General features: G+C 42.9%; 1 protein-coding gene across 2 annotated transcripts in view; it reads right to left on the reverse strand.

Moving 5' to 3' along the window:
* The window catches only part of BRAF (B-Raf proto-oncogene, serine/threonine kinase), a 162518-nt gene that overhangs the window by 15988 nt on the left and 127204 nt on the right, over positions 1 to 19326 (reverse strand). For both annotated transcript variants that reach the window (XM_049774354.1, XM_049774345.1), the window contains 2 exons: positions 3445 to 3491; positions 1403 to 1521 (listed from right to left, as the gene is read on the reverse strand). In XM_049774354.1, coding sequence (XP_049630311.1) covers positions 1403 to 1521; positions 3445 to 3491 — 166 coding nt within the window. The remainder of the gene's footprint in view (positions 1 to 1402; positions 1522 to 3444; positions 3492 to 19326) is intronic.

The raw sequence follows: 19326 nt of genomic DNA on the forward strand, positions 1-19326 counted from the left end.
CCTGGCAGGCTCGGGGGACCATATGGGATGCCGGGATTCGAACCACCATCCTTCTGCATGAAAGGCAAATTCCCTACCTCCATGCTATCTCCCTGGCCCCCATCATAGTTATTTTACTTTGGGCAACACCTGGCAGGCCCCAGGGGACCTTAAAAATGGTGCTTGGAACTGAACTGAGTTGATCATGTGCCGGAGGCAGGCATTTTACCCTCTCCAGCCCTCAACAGATTTTATTTTATGGTTATATTTTTTGGGGGGAGTGGCACCACACCAAGCTATGCTAGGGCTTACTCCTAGCTCAGTGTTCAGGAATCAGTCCTGGCAGTGCTTGCAGACCATATGGGGTGGTGCTGGAGATCGGGAGAACCTGAGTTGGTCTTGTGGAAGGCAAACACCTTGCCTGTTTGACCCCCTTTAAATATCTAAAATGTAGTAAGGTCACTGTTGGATATTAGCAAAGATATCACCCCTAGCCCCACTTTTTTCCCCTCATGAAAGCAACTCTGTTTTTTTTTTTTTTTTAACAAAACAAAACAAAAAACCCCCAACAACTCAGAGAGTGACGATCTCCCCTGGTTCAGGCTCACAGCAGCCCATGAAGGGGGTGAGAAAAAGCCCAAAGAAGGGGGCGCCTGAGGAACCAGGGCTGGTGGCAGGGCCAGAGGATGTGAGAAGGGCTGACATCATCGGGGGCAACAAAGTGTTCTTGGTCCTTCAGAACACATAGCAGGAACAGATGGAGGTACAGAGTTGGAGGCCTTTTAGGCAATCTGCCTCCCAGATCCCCTTCTCCTTCCTCTCTAGGTTACTCCATAATTATGTACTTTTTAATGGTGTGCCTTTGAGGATTACACCAGAACACAACAGCCTTTCTCTCTACAAACCTGCTTACACTGCATGGGCTGTTTTTGGGAAGCAGGCTATTTTGAATACTTGATACTTTAAAGAGACAACTCAGAAGTAATTTTAAACCATGTCTATAAATATCTGTGCTGAAATAGACTGGTTTCATAATTTTTTAAAGATAAAAAAGTTAGAAGTACCAACATAAAAAAGAAAAAAAAGAAAAAACCTTCACACTGACTTTGTGAATACTGGGAACCAAGACAGTAGTGTGGCCGAAACCTTCGATCAAACCTTTCTAACAATCTTTCTTCTTTTTTTTTTTCTTTTTGGTTTTTTTGGCCACACCCAGTGATGCTCAGGGGTCGCTCCTGGCTTGGGGGACCATATGGGACACCGGGGAATCGAACCGAGGTCCGTCCAAGGCTAGCGCAGGCAAGGCAAGGCACCTTACCTCTAGCGCCACCGCCCGGCCCTTTCTAACAATCTTTCTAATAACTCAGCAGAATCTCAGGATCCCCCAAAAGTTTATTAGTGAAGAAAATGCCTCAATTCTTACCATCCACAAGATAGATCCAGACAACTGTTCAAACTGATGGGAGCCACTCCACCGAGACTTCACTGTGGCAAGACCAAAATCACCTATTTTAACTGTGAGGTCTTCATGGAGAAAAATATCTGAGGTGTAGTAAGTAAAGGAAAACCATGGATGTCATTCTCTAATCAAGATCAGAGTTATGAGCATTTTGGGTGGGAGATCTAAGTGCAACACTCCTGTAATAGAACATTATTATTATTTTTTTTTTCTTTTTGTCTTTTGGGCCACACCCAGTGGCACTCAGGGGTTACTCCTGGCTCTCTGCTCAGAAATAGCTCCTGGAAGGCACAGGGGACCATATGGGTCACCGGGATTCGAACCAACTTTGATCCTGGGTTGACTGGTTGCAAGGCAAACACCCTACTGCTGTGCTACCTTTCCAGCCCCAGAACATTATTTTAAACTGTATAGTACCTCTCATTTCCTAGCAGAAAATATTCATGGGGGAAAAAAGAAGACTCGTTTGAAGGATAAGGAGGTTGTTTTGGATTTTGGGACCTGAGGCATGAGGAAGAGTGATGACATTCCTAAAGTGTCTGGGAGGCCCTGGACCATTTGCCACAGGTTCCAGTGAGGCAGGTCAATCATCTGCATGGCATGCCAGGAAAGCTGGCAAAAAATAGTCTCACTCATCCGTGGCATTTAAGAAAAGTAAAAGACATTATTGCAATAATACCCAGAACTCATGATATGAAGCTTACCACAAAGAGTGGTGAGATCAGTTAGAGAAATAACTGCCTTAACAACTACCATGACAATGATAAGCAATGCAATGCCTGTCTCAAAGACAGACGGGGTGGGGAGAATGAAAACAGGGAACACTGGTGGTGGGAAAGTTACACTGGTGAAGGGTGGTGTACATTCAATGATTGAAATCTAACTATGAACATCTTTGTAACCATGGTGTTTAAATAGATAAATTATTATTAATTAAGAAAAAAAGGAGGGCCCGGAGAGATAGCACAGTGGCGAATGCCTTGCAAGCAGCTGATCCAGGACCAAAGGTGGTTGGTTCGAATCCCGGTGTCCCATATGGTCCCCTGTGCCTGCCAGGAGCTATTTCTGAGCAAACAGCCAGGAGTAACCCCTGAGCAAAGCCAGGTGTAGCCCAAAAACCAAAAATAAAAAAAAAATAAAAAGGAAAGCTGGTAGGCCCATCCTTGCAATAGAGCTGCTGGCAGATAGGGACTTAATCTATCCTGAGAATGAAGGGCAGATGCTTTGCTCTTCTCCCTGCAGTGTTAACTTCAGCTTCATCAGGCTATGAATAACTCAGAATGAGGACTGAGGGCTGAAATAAGGTGGGAGACAGTTGCTAGACCTAGTAGAGCAGAAAGTAAAATTTGCTAGTGGAGCACCTGCCAGCAAATCAGAAGTCCTGCTTTCAACAGCACTTTTTTTTTTTGGTTTTTGGGCCACAGCCGATGGTGCTCAGGAGTTACTCCTGGCTGTCTGCTCAGAAGTAGCTCCTGGCAGGCACGGGGGACGATATGGGACACCGGGATTTGAACCAACCACCTTTGGTCCTGGATCGGCTGCTTGCAAGGCAAACACCACTGTGCTATCTCTCCGGGCCCTCAACAGCACTTTTAAAACTCATTTAGAAATCGAAACAAGGCTGTAGTACCTTGCTCTATCTTTCTGTTTTTGCAGGGGAGTGGGGGACACCTTCAGCAGTCTCAGGGGACCATATGAAATGCTGGGATTCGAACCACCGTCCTTAAGCATGCAAGGCAAACGCCTTACCTCCATGCCATCTCTTCGGCCCCCAGAGATCACTTTTAGAAGGCTCAGAGGACCATGTGAGATGCTGGAGATTAAACCTTGGCCACGATGCATGCCATGCAAGTGCCCTACCTGCTGTACTACTGCTCCAGTCCCTCTACTATATACTTATTCAAAACCATTTTTGAATTCTCTGTACAGAACACTGAGTCTAGCAAGAAAATTGATTTTACATTATATGAAGACAAGATGCAGAAGACATATTTCAGGAAGGATACTATTACTCTTGAGATCTCTGTGGATGATCGACTTGGCGTGTAAATAACTGAAAAACAAAACATCGTTTTAACCTGAGGAGGGTTAAAGATAGACTTTATAGAACATATTTAAGGGCTTTTATATATAAAATCATGATATAATTGCTAAAGCTTTTGCATGAGCAATATTAAAATGTACTCGAGTTTAGGATTATAGGAATATATTACTATTCTAGCACCACCACAGCCTTGTTTGTGAAGACTTTTTTTTTTAACCAATACAAACCTTACATTCCAATCGTTTATCCTATAGAAATAGATCTGATGTTTCATCCCACCTGTGACCAGTTCTCTACTTTTGATCAATACTCCAAATGAGTTTTTAGTTGATTCTCTACCTTTCTACACCCTTCTTTACAACTGAGCTTAGATCCCAACTTCTGAGTAAAGTTTTCCCATGCTTAATTCATCTGAAAATTAACTTTCCATGTTCAAATTTCTGTTATAATGGCTATGATGATAAGTTATATTATTTATTTTGGGGATCCCCACACCTGGTTGTGCTCACAGATCATTCCTGGAGGGTCTTGGGAAACCATATGCAGTTCTAGGGATCAAACCATTGTCAGCTGCATACCTGATCCACTAATATCTCTGACTCAGTGATGGCTACTTTAATGAATCATATATTAAATCATCTATCATACCCCTGGAAACTGGTTTAGTGGAGTACAAAAAGGAAAAGACTGTCTAATTTATTCAATTTATATGCCTAGTAAATATTAGGCATGCCAGTAAACACATTTTATTTTAAAAGTAAAACTTAAAATTTTATCAAAGAATTATTACTTTCAATGTTCCATCTAATTTGTACTTTTCAAAAATCATTAAAAAAATTTAGGCCTTGTGGTTTACAATACTGTTAGAGGTAGTGCTTAAGGTATAAGACATTCCAGCATCACATTTTCCTCCAGAGTGTCCACTGCCCTCCACCACTGCCTGGTGCCTTGCCCCACAGTAAGCTTCTGACCATATTGTCCCAAGCCTGCCAGGAGCAATTTATGAGCATAGAGCCAATTTTGAATTTCTGTTCCCTTTGAGTCTGGTGTAAAATAAACCCCCACGTTATGAAATCACCTTCCACCCCCAAGCGAACAGGTCTTATGCAGGTAGCTGTAAAGGATTAATCAACCAAGACAGTCAGGAGAGAGTCAGGGAGTCAGTCTGCTTCTCTTGCCTCATGGTCTCTCTCCAAACCAGACTGCCTTTTGCTTTTTCTCAATACAAAATTCAACTGGGCAGGGGAAGGTGGAGTAAGATCCAGATGGACTTTTACATACCAAAGGGTTAGGTGAAAGGGAAAGAGGAAATTGAGAATGCTTTTGATTTGGTTTAATAGCTGGGTGTCACCTTACACCAGGTCACATCCTGTGGTGCTGGCAGGTAGAGAACATGTTCTCTTCTCCCTAAACATTAAAAAATATGCTCTTGATAAGCCTTTTGTCATAAAATGTGCAATTAAAACACTTTCTCTAAGTCTGTAGATTATGAAGATGATGATGATTTGGGGGGCCCACCTCTTGCTATGCTAAGGGCTAGCTACTGGTTCTGTGCTCAGGAACTAGATGGGGCACCAAGGAGTGAAGATGACCATGTGGTACAAGGCAAGTGCCCTACCCGCTGAATTAGCTCTCTGAAAATTATCTTTTAATTTTCATATGGTGACTTTCAAAATGATAAAGTGAATTTTTATGAGGTCTAGTTAATGTTTTTCTTTTATGAGTGTTTTTTTTTTTTGTCTGTGTAAGAAATCCTTTAAGAAATATCTGTCTCATGGGGCCAGAGTGATAGCATAGAGGTAGGGCGTTTGCCTTGCACACTACTGACTCGAGATGGACCAGATTCGACCCCCAGCATCCCATATGGTCTCTTGATTTCTGAGCAACGCTGGGTGTGCTCCCAATCTGTCTCAGGAAAACATAGGCAGATCTTTCCAACATTGAAACTAGAGGCATCTTTACAGATAAAATCAAGAATGAGCAAACATAGGGGAGGGGGTGCACGGGCCTGGGGTAAAAAAAAAAAAAAAAAAAAAGAATGAGCAAACATAACAAATGGGACTGCATTACATTTAAAAGTGTCTGAACTTCAAAGGAAATTATGACCAGGATAGATCACCCACAAAAGGGGAGAAATTATTTACCCAACACTCAACTGATAAGGTACTAATCTAAGATATAAGGCACTGGTAAAACTTTTTCTTTGGGTCACACCCAGCTGCGCTCAGGGGTTACTCCTGGCTTTGCGCTCAGGAATTGCCTCTGGCAGGCATAGGGGACCATATAGGATGCTGGGATTTGAATCACCATCTGTCCTGGATCAGCTGCATGCAAGGCAAATACCCTACCGCTGTGCTATCTCTCTGGCCCCGCAAAAAATGGGGGAGAATAGATGAACTGAAATTTCCTCAAAGAAGAAATTCAACAGCTAAAAGGCCCATGAAAAATCATTCTATATCACTATCACCAAAATGCAAATCTAACCGTACTATATCATCTCATGCCAAAGAGAGAGGAACTCATCAAAAAAACAAAACAAAACAAAAAAAAAACCACCGGGGCCAGAGAGATAGCACAGCAGCATTTGCCTTGCAAGCAGCTGACTCAGGACCTAAGGTGGTTGGTTCAAATCCCGGCGTCCCATATGGTCCCCCGTGCCTGCCAGGAGCTATTTCTGAGCAGATAGCCAGGAGTAACCCCTGAGCACCGCTGGGTGTGGCCCAAACAAAAACAAAAACAAAAAAACAAACCACCACTAGTTTTGCAAGATACAAGCAAAAAGGACTCATTCATTGCTGGTGGGAATGTTGACTGGCCCAGCCTTAATGGAAGAAAAGATAATACATTCTTCCAAAATACAATGCAGAAAAGTATCTGCACTCCTCTACTGATTGCAGCACTATTTACAAAGCCAAAATCTGGAAACAATGCAAGTGCCTAATTACAAATGAATGGCTAAAGAAGCTATGGTACATCTATACCACGGAATACTATGCAATCATTAGAAAAAAATGAAGTCATGAAATTTGCTGACAGTTGGAATATTGACATGGATATATCCATGGAGACTATCACGTGGAGTTAAATAAATGAGTCAGAGGGACAGGGACAGATATAGAATGATCACACTCATTTGCTGGACATAAAGAAACATTTAGAATACCCAAAGATAATAAAAATGAAGGCCAGGAGGACTGGTCCTTAGTAGAAAGCTTGTTAAAATTGGGAGGAGGGCAACTAGGACAGAGAAGGAACCATTTAGGACAATGATAGTGGAAAGTAATTACTCTGGACAATAACTGGGTCCTGAAAAGAGTTCAAGTAGTATGCATGATACCCCTTCAATTACAATATTGCAAAACACAGGATCTGAATTGGAAAAAGAAAGTGGTTGCCATAGAATCAGGCTAGAGGGGTGAAGGGGAAACTGAGGACACTGGTGGACAGAAGTGAACACTGACTAAAGGACTGGAGTTTGAACACAATCATCAACAATTTTGTATCTCCTAGTGGTTTAATAAATTAAAAAAACAATCAAGAATAGGGGGCCAGAGTGATAGCACAGTGGTAGGGTGTTTGCCTTGCATGTGGCTGACCCAGGACAGAGCCTGGGTTGATCCTAGGAATCCGATATGTCCCCTGAGCCTGCCAGGAGTGATTTCTGAGCTCAGAGCTAGGAATATAATCCGAGTTTCGCTGGGTGTGGCCCCCAAACAAAAAAAAGAATAGTACTTATCTCAATAATACCTTTACCTATCTTTAGGCTACAAGATTTTCTCCTATGTTTCTTTAAGATTTTTAGCTTTTAGTCTTAGGTCTTTGAGGCATTTTGAGTTAATATTCTGTTTTACATTAAAGGTTATAATTTTTTTTCATTTCAAGCCACAACCAGTGGTATTCCAGGCTTATTCCTAGCTATGTGCTTGGGGGGACTATATGAAGTGTCACAGATCAAAACCAGGCTGACTGCATACAAAGGAAGTGCCTTACCTGCTGTACTATTTTTCTGGTCCTACAGATCGATCCTCATGCCAATCTCACTATCTTGATTACAGTGATTTAATAGAAAGTTTTAAAATATCAGGGATAATACAGGAGTTTAGGTGCTTGATCTGCAAGTATTCAACCATGGTTCGATCCTTAGTACTGAACATGGTCAACTTGAGACCTGCTAAGTATGAGACCAATTCTATTCTCACTCTGAAAAAATACAATATATATGAAGTTAAAAGTATTTTTCAAATTATGGGTCATACAGCTGGTCAGCCACTTGCAAAAATCGAACTCAGACCTCCAGCTAACACCACGCATCAAGGTCAAATGCAAATGGATAAAGACCTTGATATCAGACCTGAAACCATAAGGTATATAGAACAACACGTTCCAGGACATTGAAACTAAAGGCATCTTCAAGGAAGAAACAGCACTCTCCAAACAAGTTGAAACAGAGATACACAAATGGGACTATATTAAGATGAGAAGCTGGGGGTTGGGGGGAAAAAAAAAAAAAAGATGAGAAGCTTCTGTACCTCAAAGGAAATAATGTCTAGGATACAAAAGCCCCCCACAGAATGGGAGAAGCTATTCACCCAATACCCATCGGATAAGGGGATAATATCTAAGATATACAAGGTACTGAGAGAACTTAACAAGAAATAAAACATCAAACCCCATCAAAAAATGGGGAGAAGAAATGGACAATTTCTCAAAGAAGAAATACAAATGTCCAAAGGGCACATGAAAAAATGTTCCACGTCACTAACCACAGGGAGATGCAAATCAAAACAATGAGGTACCATCTCACACCACATAAATTGGCGCACATCAAAAAGAACAAGAACAATCAGTGATGGTGGGGATGTGGGGAGAAAACTCTCATTCACTGCTGGTGGGAATGTCGTCTAGTCCAGCCCTTATGGAAAACAATATGGAGATTTCTCAAAAAACTAGAAATTGAGCTCCCATTTGATCCAGCTATACCAATCCTAGGCATATACCCTAGGAACCCAAAAATCCAATACAAAAACCCCTTCCTCACACCTATATTCATCGCAGCACTTTTTATAATAGCAAGACTATGGAAACAACCAAGATGCCCTTCAACAGCTGAATGGCTAAAGAAACTGTGGTACATATACACAATGGAATATTATGCAGCTGTCACGAGAGATGAAGTTATGAAATTTTCCTATACATGGATATACATGGTATCTATTATGCAGAGTGAAATTTGTCAGAGGGAGAGAGAGACACACAGAATAGTCTCACTCATCTATGGTTTTTGAGAAAAATTAAAGACAATGAAATAATTCCCAGAGATGAGGGCTGGAAGGACCAGCTCAAGATATGAAGCTCACCACAAAGCGTGGTGAGTGCAGTTAGAACGATCATAATAACATAACAATGTCAGTGAGTGAGGGGTGGGGGAGGGGAGATGGGGGCATGGGTAATGGGAAGGTTGCATGGTGAAGGGGGTATTCTTGTTATGACTGAAACCCAACTACAATTATGTTTGTAATTATGGTATTTAAATAAATTATTTAATAATAAGAAAAAATTATGGGTCATACCCAGTGATATTCAGGGCTTACTCCTGGCTGTGAGCTATGGGGTCACTCCTGGGGAGCTCAGGAACCATACGGGATGCCAAGGGTTGAATCCAGGCAAGTTCTACATCTGCGATACTACTTTGCTAGTCCCATCAAAATAGAAAAAAAAAAAAATTCTTTTTTTTTTTGAGGGGGGGAGGGTCACATCCAGCATCACTCAGGGGTTACTCCTGGCTCTACACTCAGAAATTGCTCCTGGCCGGCTCGGGGGACCATGTGGGATGCCAGGATTTGAACCGCCCGTGCTTCTGCATGCAAGGCAAATGCCTTACACCTCCATGCTATCTCTCCAGCCCCAGAAAAAAATTCTTTAACTTTTTTTTTTTGGTGTTTGGGCCACACCCAGCAGTGCTCAGGGGTCACTCCTGGCTGCCTGCTCAGAAATAGCTCCTGGCAGGCTGCTTGCAAGGCAAACACTGCTGTGCTATCTCTCCGGGCCCAAAATTCTTTAAGTTTGCTTCTCTACAAAACTGAACTTTCTTGGGAGAGGGTACATCCAGTGATGTTCAAGGGTTACACCTGGCTCTGCACACAGGAATTACTCCTGGTGGTGCTCAGGGGACCACAGGGGATGCCAAGGATAGAACTCAGGTCAGCTGTGTACAAGTAGGGGTCACCCTGCTGTACCATCACTGTGATTCTGTCTGACTCTTTTACTTCTACTTGATGATTTTAGGATTTGCTAGTAAAAGAACATCAAGTTAATATAATTCTCACTCACTCTTCATACTAGCTTCAAATACAACTTTTTTCTTTCTTTTTTTTCTTTTTTTCTTTTTGGTTTTTGGGCCACACCCGTTTGATGCTCAGGGGCTACTCCTGGCTATGCGCTCAGAAGTTGCTCCTGGCTTGGGGGGACCATATGGGATGCTGGGGGATAGAACCTCGGTCCGTCCTACGCTAGCGCTTGCAAGGCAGACAGACACCTTACCTCTAGCGCCACCTTCCTGGCCCCTACAACTTTTTTCAAACTTTTCAAGTAAGTTTAAAAGACTGCCATGTGACTTACCAGTCTATAGTAACTATTTAGAATGAAACTGGTAAGTTTAGATTTTCAGTACATCTAAAGCAGGGGTCTCAAATTTGCGGCCCGAGGGCCGTTTCTGGCCCTCCCTACAACATTTAGTGGCCCTGTCCTAGAGAAATCTTTTTTTGTTTTGTTTTGTTTTAGTTGTTTGGGTCACACCCCCCACCCAATGTTCAAGGCTTACTACTTTGCACTCAAGGATCACCCCGACTTTGCCTCCTGCGGCCTCCCAGGTAAATTGAGTTTGAGACCCCTGAATCCTAAAGTGTTCTGATGGGGCCATGGAAAAAGTCCAATAGGTTGGAGCAAAAAAGTTCTTCATGAAGGAGGCCAGGGGCCAATCACTGGTGCCACCTGATCCTCCAGCTCTGCCTGGAGGATGACATTCAAGTACTGAGTTTCTACTTATAATGGCAATGTAAATGGGAAAAAAAGATCATCTTAAAAAATATTCCTGAAACTACTGAATATCCATGTGGAAAAGAAAAATACACCTCAATCCTGACTTCACACTAGACACAAAATACTACTTAAAGTAGAACAAAGTATTAAAAAACCACAAGCTGGGGCTGGAGAGACAGCACAGCAGTAGGGCGTTTGCTTTGCATAAAGCCAACCTAGGATGGATGGTGGTTCGAATGCTGGTATCCCATATGGTTCTTCGTGCCTGTCGGGGGCGATTTCTGAGCGAAGAACCAGGAGAAACCCCTGAGCACCGCTGGGTGTGACTGAAATTCCCCTCACCCCCAAAGCCACAAGGTAGGGGCCAGAAAGCTAGTAGAGGGGCCGGGCGGTGGCGCTGGAGGTAAGGTGCCTGCCTTGCCTGCGCTAGCCTAGGACGGACAGCGGTTCGATCCCCCGGCGTCCCATATGGTCCCCCAAGAAGCCAGGAGCAACTTCTGAGCGCATAGCCAGGAGTAACCCCTGAGCGTCACAGGGTGTGGCCCAAAAACCAAAAAAAAAAAAGAAAGCTAGTAGAGTAGGGTTGCTTGCCTTGCAAGAGGCTAACCTGGGTTTGATCCCAGGCATCTTGTATGGTCTGCTGAGCTCCACCAGAAGTGATCTTGAATAGAGTCAAGAGTGAGCCTGAGCACAATGTTGTGGCCCCCCCAAAAAAAATTTTTAGAGGCAGAAGCCATAAAATACCTTCAATATAACTACTAGTCTTGTGTTCTATTGTATAATCCCCCCCAAATGTTTTGGGTTCACAGCCTGTAAAATTGAGATAATAATGTTTACTTTTTATGAGGCTTTCCCTTCATGTTTCCATGTTTACTAAAAGCTCACAATATGCCATTCAATCACCATCTTCAAGGTGCTTATATTTTATACAGAAGATAGAAAAATCGAAAGGTAAGTCAATAGTGTCATCTAAAACCAGGGACTGCTTAGTGCATGCAGGGGGAAGTGATAAGTAGTAAACACTGAGGGGAGGACACACAGGAATGAAATAAGAACATTAAACTATGAAAAACAACAAAAAGGACTAACAGATTCTACAATTTCCTGCTCAGAGGCTCTCTCTCCCCGCCCCCCTCTCCCTCCCCCTCCTCTCTTCCATCTCTGTCTCTTCAGCTGAGGTCAAGTGGCTCTGGACTGGCAGGCAAAGGGTACAGAACTCCAGAAAATTAAAAAAAATTTTAAAAAAAGGACTAACACGGGTAAAATTCTTAAGACTTTGTGCTTTTCATGTTCCCATGAGAGCAAGAACGCATAGAGAAACTTGTTAGTTTTTTTGCTTTTTTAGTCCACACCTGGCAGTGATCAGGGGTACCATATGGGATACCAGGGATCAAGCCTGGGTCAATCACATGCAAGACAAATACCCTACCCTTTGGCTATCACTCTGGCCTCAAAGTTAGAGCAGTAAAGAACCATCATGGTGCTGAGAAAGGCCTCTCAGAAGGACTCAGATTCTGTCCAGGGCAATGTGAAGAATGAAGGTGTGGAAGAGCAAACTTTATCTAATATGAATACCTTAACAAATCTGACTCCCCTTTTTCTTTCTGGTGTTGAGAGACTGAACCCAGATACTCCCACATATAAGGCATGTGCTCAATAGAGCAACACTCCCCTGGTCTCCCCTTTATTTTAATAGGACCACTCTAAGTCAGGAGTGATGATATGGATCAAGGTGATAAGATAATGGGTGAGACGTTAAAAAAATTTAGATGGGTGTTGGTGAGAAAGTGCAGGACTTAGGGTGTTTGCCTGGCATGTGGCTGACCTAGGTTCAAACCCTGACACCACCTGGTCCCTTAAACACTAGTCCCAGCACAGAACAAGGACTGGTTCCCACGTAAAGAATTACTTCTCAAACGTTAAGGTACATCCAAGTCAGGTTATTAAGGCAAACAGGAAATTCAATAGATCTGAGATATTACTGAAAATTTCTAAAAATGCTCTGGGACAGATTCTACTTTGTGTCTGGGCCACATCTGGAAATGCTCAGGTGACCATATGGGATACTAGGGATCAAAACCGGGTCAGAAATGCAAGGAAAATGCCCTACCCACTGTGTTACTTTCTGGCCTGCAGATGCTACTTAGAGCTTTATTTTTTTTCCTTTTTAGGCCACATGAGGCAATGCCTAGGGACCTGAGGAGGTGTCTGCTCGCATCACAAAGACTGCTCTCCGGAGCTTTGAGACAGCATTTTAAACAGTCTCAGGATTGGGATATGACTGCTGCTTTCTTTATTTTTTGGTTTTTGGGTCACATCCGGCAGTGCTTGGGGATTACTCCTGGCAGGCTAGAAGGACCATATGGGATGCCGGAATTCGAACCACCATCCTTCTGCATGCAAGGCAAGCGCCCTACCTCCATGCTATCTCTGGCCCGATTGCTGCTTTTTGTTTCTTTTTTTGGTTTTCTGGGCCACACCTGGCGGTGCTCAGGGTTACTCCTGGCTGTCTGCTCAGAAATAGCTCCTGGCAGGCACGGGGGACCATATGGGACACCGGGATTCGAACCAACCACCTTTGGTTGCACCTTTGATAGCAAACGCCGCTGTGCTATCTCTCCGGGCCCTGCTTTTTGTTTCTTGTAGTCAAAAAGAGTGAGAGGACTAAGAATTGAACCACCAGGGCAAGGAACATAGAGGCTGCTGAGCAATTTCAGGGATGTGTCAGCAATGAAAGCCTGATTAGAAAGGTGATGGGCCATCGGGAAGGGGAATAGAGTGAATGCCAACTACTAGTCTGAGAATGTTCACGATAATAAGAGCTGCAAGGCCGGAGAGATAGCGTGGAGGTAAGGCGTTTGCCTTTCACACAGAAGGACGGTGGTTCGAATCCTGGCATCCCATATAGTCCCCCGTGCCTGCTGGGAGCGATTTCTGAGCGTAGGACCAGGAGTAAACCCCTCAGTGTTGCCGGGTGTGACCCAAAAACCAAAAAAAAAATAAAAATAAAATAAAATAAAAAAAGCAAGCTTCATGTGACACCTTTGGAGAGAAGTTTGCTCCAATAAGGGACCTCCTACACTAGAGAGTACAGAAGAAAAGCACTTGCCTTGCATGCAGTAGATCCTGGTTTATATCCCCTGCACTGCTGGGTATGGTACAAAATACCAAAATTATATAAACAAGAAGCTTAAACAAAGGGAAAAAAAGGAAGAGACTCCCACACTTAAATTTGTTTCTATTTTTGGGATTATACCCACCGAGTGGTGAACTCTGCTGTGTTCAGAGACCATAAAATGGTGGGGATCAGACCCAGGCCTCCTGGGTACAAAGCATGTGCTCAGGTCTGGAGAGGCACTTTAACAATGGTTGACTGATGGCCTGGCACTGCATACAGTCCCTTGAATAATGGTAGGAATGACTCTTGTGCTCTGAAAGGCCACCCTGCACTGTCCCCTGAAACACACAGCATGCACTTAGCTCATTGAGCTTTCTCTCTCCAGTCCAACAGATTTTTTTTTGTTTGTTTGTTTTTTGTTTTTGGGCCACACCCGGCGGTGCTCAGGGGTTACTCGGGGGACCATATGGGACACCGGGATTCGAACCAATCACCTTTGGTCCTGGATCGGCTGCTTGCAAGGCAAATGCCGCTGTGCTATCCATCCGGGCCCAACAGATTTTTTTTTTTTTATTATTAAGGAAAATGTTTAAGCAAGAACTGTTGAAAGCATAGTATGAGAACACTCACAGTTCCGCTATCTAGAGTCAACAATTTTCAACTTCCTGCCAAGCATTTGTTTTAAGAAAGATGTTTGAGGGACTCCAACATTAGTACAGCGGGTAGGGTGTTTGCCTTGCATGCGGCCAACCAAGTTTCGATCCCCAGCATGCCATACAATCCCAACAGCAGAACCAGAAGCAAACCCTGAGGTCCATCAAATATGCCCCAAAGAAGAAAAAATAAAGAACAAAAGAGTGAAAACAAAAGGCAAAACCTGTTAAGAGTCCATGTTTAAAACAGAAATCCATTAATACATAGGATTAAAAGACAGAATTCTGAGGTTGACAATAAACATCAAAGTATTAATAGCAATGATGTCCTTGAGGTGGCAACATGTTTCTGAGAGCCATGAGACACATCAATAAGCAGACAAGGCGGGGTGCAATGGCAGGGTGCTTTGCATGCATGAGACCCCAGCACCAGAAATGTTCAGAGATAGGGAGGAGACTGCTGCTAGCTCTAGACAAAATCCAGATCTTGTTCTAAAGTCATTTAGGCAGGGATGATGTTCTGGGAAGACAGAGAAGGGGAACAAAGAAACACCCCAAGGCTCAAGTCCGTGAGCACCTTGGGGCCTTGACAAAGACCCTATAAAAGCAGCTCTAGGCACATTACACTTGTGGTGACCCACCCTGCATCTCCACTTTCCTTTCAATTCAGAAGGTGCTCAAGGCACATCCTAACTCATGGTACATCCCTTTTCTTTTACTTTAAGGGGATCTCTCTCCTTTAATTTCCTCAACACAATTGTTTCATCACTGTCTCCTTTAGAAATTTTTTTCCCTACGACATAGAGGGAATTTTAGTCTGAGTAGTATTTGGACCTGTGTCCTAAACTGGTCCTGCCACTATGCCTCACCCACACCAATCCTAACACAGGCACTTATTTGGATTTATGTTTGCTACAAGGATCACGCAGTGACTTATAACTTACTCTGAAATTAAAACAACAACAACAACAACAACAACAAAGAATAATATAAAAATCATTCATATCCTCACCAGAATCAGCCTTGTGAAGAAATTTGTTTCCTGCCTTTTCCCCCAGATTTTTATTTGTATAAGGATTATGAAAATAAAATGCAACTGCCTTTTTTATTGTTTCTGTGTTTGGGCCATAGCCAATGGTGCTCAGGGGCAATACTTGGGTCTGTATTCAGAGTGACCTCAGGAATGCTCAAAGGACCATTATGTGGTGATGGGGATTAAATGGATTTTTATTTTTGTTTTTTTTGGGCCACACCCAGCAGCACTCAGGGGTTACTCCTGGCAGGCTTGGAGACCTTATGGGATACTGGGAATCAAACATGCGTCTGTCTGGGGTCGGCCATGTGCAAGACAAACATCCTACCGCTGTGCTATCACTCCGGTCCCTGAACTGGCATCCTTGAGAATGTAAGGCAAGAGCCCTAAGCCCTGTACTATCTCTATGACGCCAAGTCTGTTTTATTTTTTACTATTATTAGGTTTTGTTTGTTTGTTTGTTTCTTATTTGGGGGCCACACATAGTAGTGTTCAGGGGTTACTCCTGCCTCTTCACTCAGGAATCACTCCTGGCAGGCTCAGCAGAACCTGAATGATCTGTGTGCAAGTGCTCTACCTGCCATACTATTGCTCTAGCTCTATAAACTATCCTTTAAAATTAGAAGGCAGAAACAATCAGATGCTAGCCTGGAAGAAAAAGAAACCCAAATTAGAAGAAATCCAAACAATTCTTCATTACTATTCCATTCTGACACCTTTTGGCTATTTATTTATTTATTTATTTATTTTTGGCAACACTCAGTGGCACTCAGGGGTTACTCCTGACTGCACTCAGAAATTGGCAGGTCAGAACCATATGGGATGCTGGGGATCAAACCGGTAGTCCTAGGCAAGGCAAATGACCTACTGCTGTGCTGTCACCCTGGCCCCTTTTTGGCCTTTTTTTTTTTTTTTTGGTTTTTGGGGCACACCCGGCGGTGCTCAGGGGTTACTCCTGGCTGTCTGCTCAGAAATAGCTCCTGGCAGGCACGGGGGACCATATGGGACACCGGGATTCGAACCAACCACCTTTGGTCCTGGATTGGCTGCTTGCAAGGCAAACGCCGCTGTGCTATCTCTCCGGGCCCTCTCTCTCTCTCTCTTTTTTTTTTTTTTGAGGAGCCACATCTGGTGGTGCTCAGGGGTTACTCCTGGCTCAACATTCCGAAATCACTCCTGGCTCGAGGGACCATAAGGGAAGGGGATGCCAGGGATTGAACCTGCTTCCGTCCTGGGTCAGCCACTCGGTTACCACTTGGCCCCTTCTTGAGACAATCAGATTTTACTTCTTCCAATATTTTTCCCCCTTTTTTTGGGGGGGGGGCACACCTGGTAACACTCAGGGGTCACTTCTGGCTATGTGCTCAGAAATAGCTCCTGGCTTGTGGGACCATATGGGACACCAGGGGATCGAATCACGTTCTGTCCTAGGTTAGCGCACATATAAGGCAACGTCCTACCGCTTGCACCACCGTTCTGGCCCCTTAGTCTTCCAATTTTTATTTTACTTGGGTTTTGTTTGTTTGTTTGTTTTTTGGGCTAAACCCGGTAATGCTCAGGGGTTTACTCCTAGCTATGTGCTCAATCGTCCCTGGCTTGGGGGACCATATGGGACGCCAGGGGATCGGTTCCCAGTTTTTATTTTAATACATATCTATTTAAGACTATATGCACAACTTTAAAAGACCCAAACATAATAAAACACTTAGTTTTTAAAATCTTAGTGGCCTCATTGTATCAGCTTCTTTTATTATCTGATATATTTTTTCATTAATTTTTTTTTTGTTGTTGCTTTGGGGCCACACAGGGCAGTGCTCAGGGTATTTCGCCCAACTCTAAACTCAGAACTCACTACTGGAGGGCTTGGGGAACCAAATGTGATGTTGTAATGGAACCCAGGTCTGCAACACGCACTATCAGCACCCTACTGGACACAGATTCTTACCAGTGAATTCATAATTATCTACCAATAAATAATATTCTCCCAGTATATTTAGGGTGCAGAAATAATTAAAAGACAACACAGCATATGAAAATTGTCACCATTTAGAAACCTGCTTCTATTCCTTAATCCTACAAAAGCGACACATTTGAAAGACTCAGTGATTCAACTTTCCTTATTATCTTTGTTTTGGGTCACACCCCGCAGCTCTAGGCTCAGAAATTGCCCCTGGCAGGCTCAGGGGACCATAAGGGATGCTGGGATTCGAACCACCTTCCTTCTACATGCAAGAAAAATGCTCTACCTCCACGCTATCTTTCCAGTCCCTTTCTTTATTATCTTACAGTGACTGCAAACCAATCACTTTTTACAATGATCAGCAATCTCTTATCCTGCCTCTATAAATCACTTTATAATTTAGATGTCAAGGATGGAACCCCAGGTCTCACACATGCAAGGCATGTGCTCTAGTACTGAGCTACATCCTGGTTTCCTGTTAACATACCTTAACATTTTGTTTATAGTTCTAAAGCCCTTTCCCTGCCATTCTTTGACTGCTTGTCTATTTTATCTTTCTATTTATTTCTCATTTTAATATGGGGAGGATTTGATTTGGCTTCTCATCTGGAAGAGAAGCCTATTAAGAAGATGCTGCTTTCATAATCTTTTATTTACTTATTTATTTTTATTTAACTGGTAGATATCATACACCTATCATAGGCCAGATCCTAATACTATGCATTAAGGACAAAATAATGAGAAAAAAACCCTGTTCTTTTATACCTTAGATTCTAGTTGAGTGATAGCCAAGAAGCTACTATGTCATATGAAATTGGGTGTTGAAACGAACAAATGAATAAGGATGGATATAGTGTGGGGCCACACCTGACAGTAGTTAGGTTCAGGGATCACTCGGCACTTAGGAATTACTCCTGGAGGGAGGCTCAGAAGACCATATGTGGTGCTGGGGATCAAAAACTGAAGTCAGCAGCATATAAGACAAGTGTCCTACCCTGATCAATTATTTCTCCAGTGTGAAAAGTTTTTTTTTTTTGGGGGGGTGAGGGGCTTGGTCACACCCGGGAGCACTCAGGTTGTTACTCCTGGCTCTGTACTCAGGAACAACTCCTGGCAGGCTTAGGGGACCAGCGATCAAACTTGGGTCAGCTAAATGTAAGCCAAACAACTTAATCACTGAGCTATCACTTTGGTTCCCAAAAGGCTTATTTTAAAAGGGGAAATTTGAATAGAAACACACACAAGGGAGAAACTCTACCAACATTTATGACACGAGTGCTCCAAACATAGTAGTAACAGGGATAACGAACCCAAGGAAGAAACATGCCTGATCACTAAGATAATATCAAAGATTGGGTCAGAGCTAAGTAGAAGAGGTTCCTCTCTCAATTTTACTTTTTTTTTTTTAAACCATGGTTTTTCTCCTTTCATAGGATTCTAACATAAGCTTTTGGATCTGAACAGATTTAGAATATAACTTAAATAAAAGGCTGCTTTTATTTTATTTTTTTGAGATAGTTTTAAGTCTAGTGGGAAAGTAGAAATGTTACCAAGATATTAAGTTACTGTATTCGGTATAATATTACCTAGTTTGCTGTGATTTTTTTTTTTGGTTGCTGTTTACTTGTTATATATATATATATATATATATTTTTTTTTTTTTAATCAGACCTGGTGGTGCTCAGGGTTTACTTTGGGTTCTGAGCTCAGGAGAATCACTCTGGAAGTGTGAGCTCAGGGGGGTGCACGGGAACACACATCAGGAAATGATTCCAGGTTGGCCACAGGTGGGCAAGCTCCTTAGCCCCAATCTCTCTGGCCCTCCTGTTAGCTAGTTTAAGATAGAAAGGATAGGTCAGTGGAAAAAACTCTGGTTCTGAGTCCCAGTTATATAGTTATTTTATGTGATCATAAGGGAGAGTTCTAGGTGTAAATACATCCATATCCTTTGTTCTAAACTTACAGTATTTTTATTCTGGGTAAAGAATAATGGCAAGGGCGCTGGGATTGGGGACCAGGGGTATAGCACAGGCTTAATATAT

The sequence above is a fragment of the Suncus etruscus genome, chromosome 1 (genome assembly GCF_024139225.1).
Source record: "Suncus etruscus isolate mSunEtr1 chromosome 1, mSunEtr1.pri.cur, whole genome shotgun sequence".
Lineage (NCBI taxonomy): Eukaryota > Metazoa > Chordata > Mammalia > Eulipotyphla > Soricidae > Suncus > Suncus etruscus.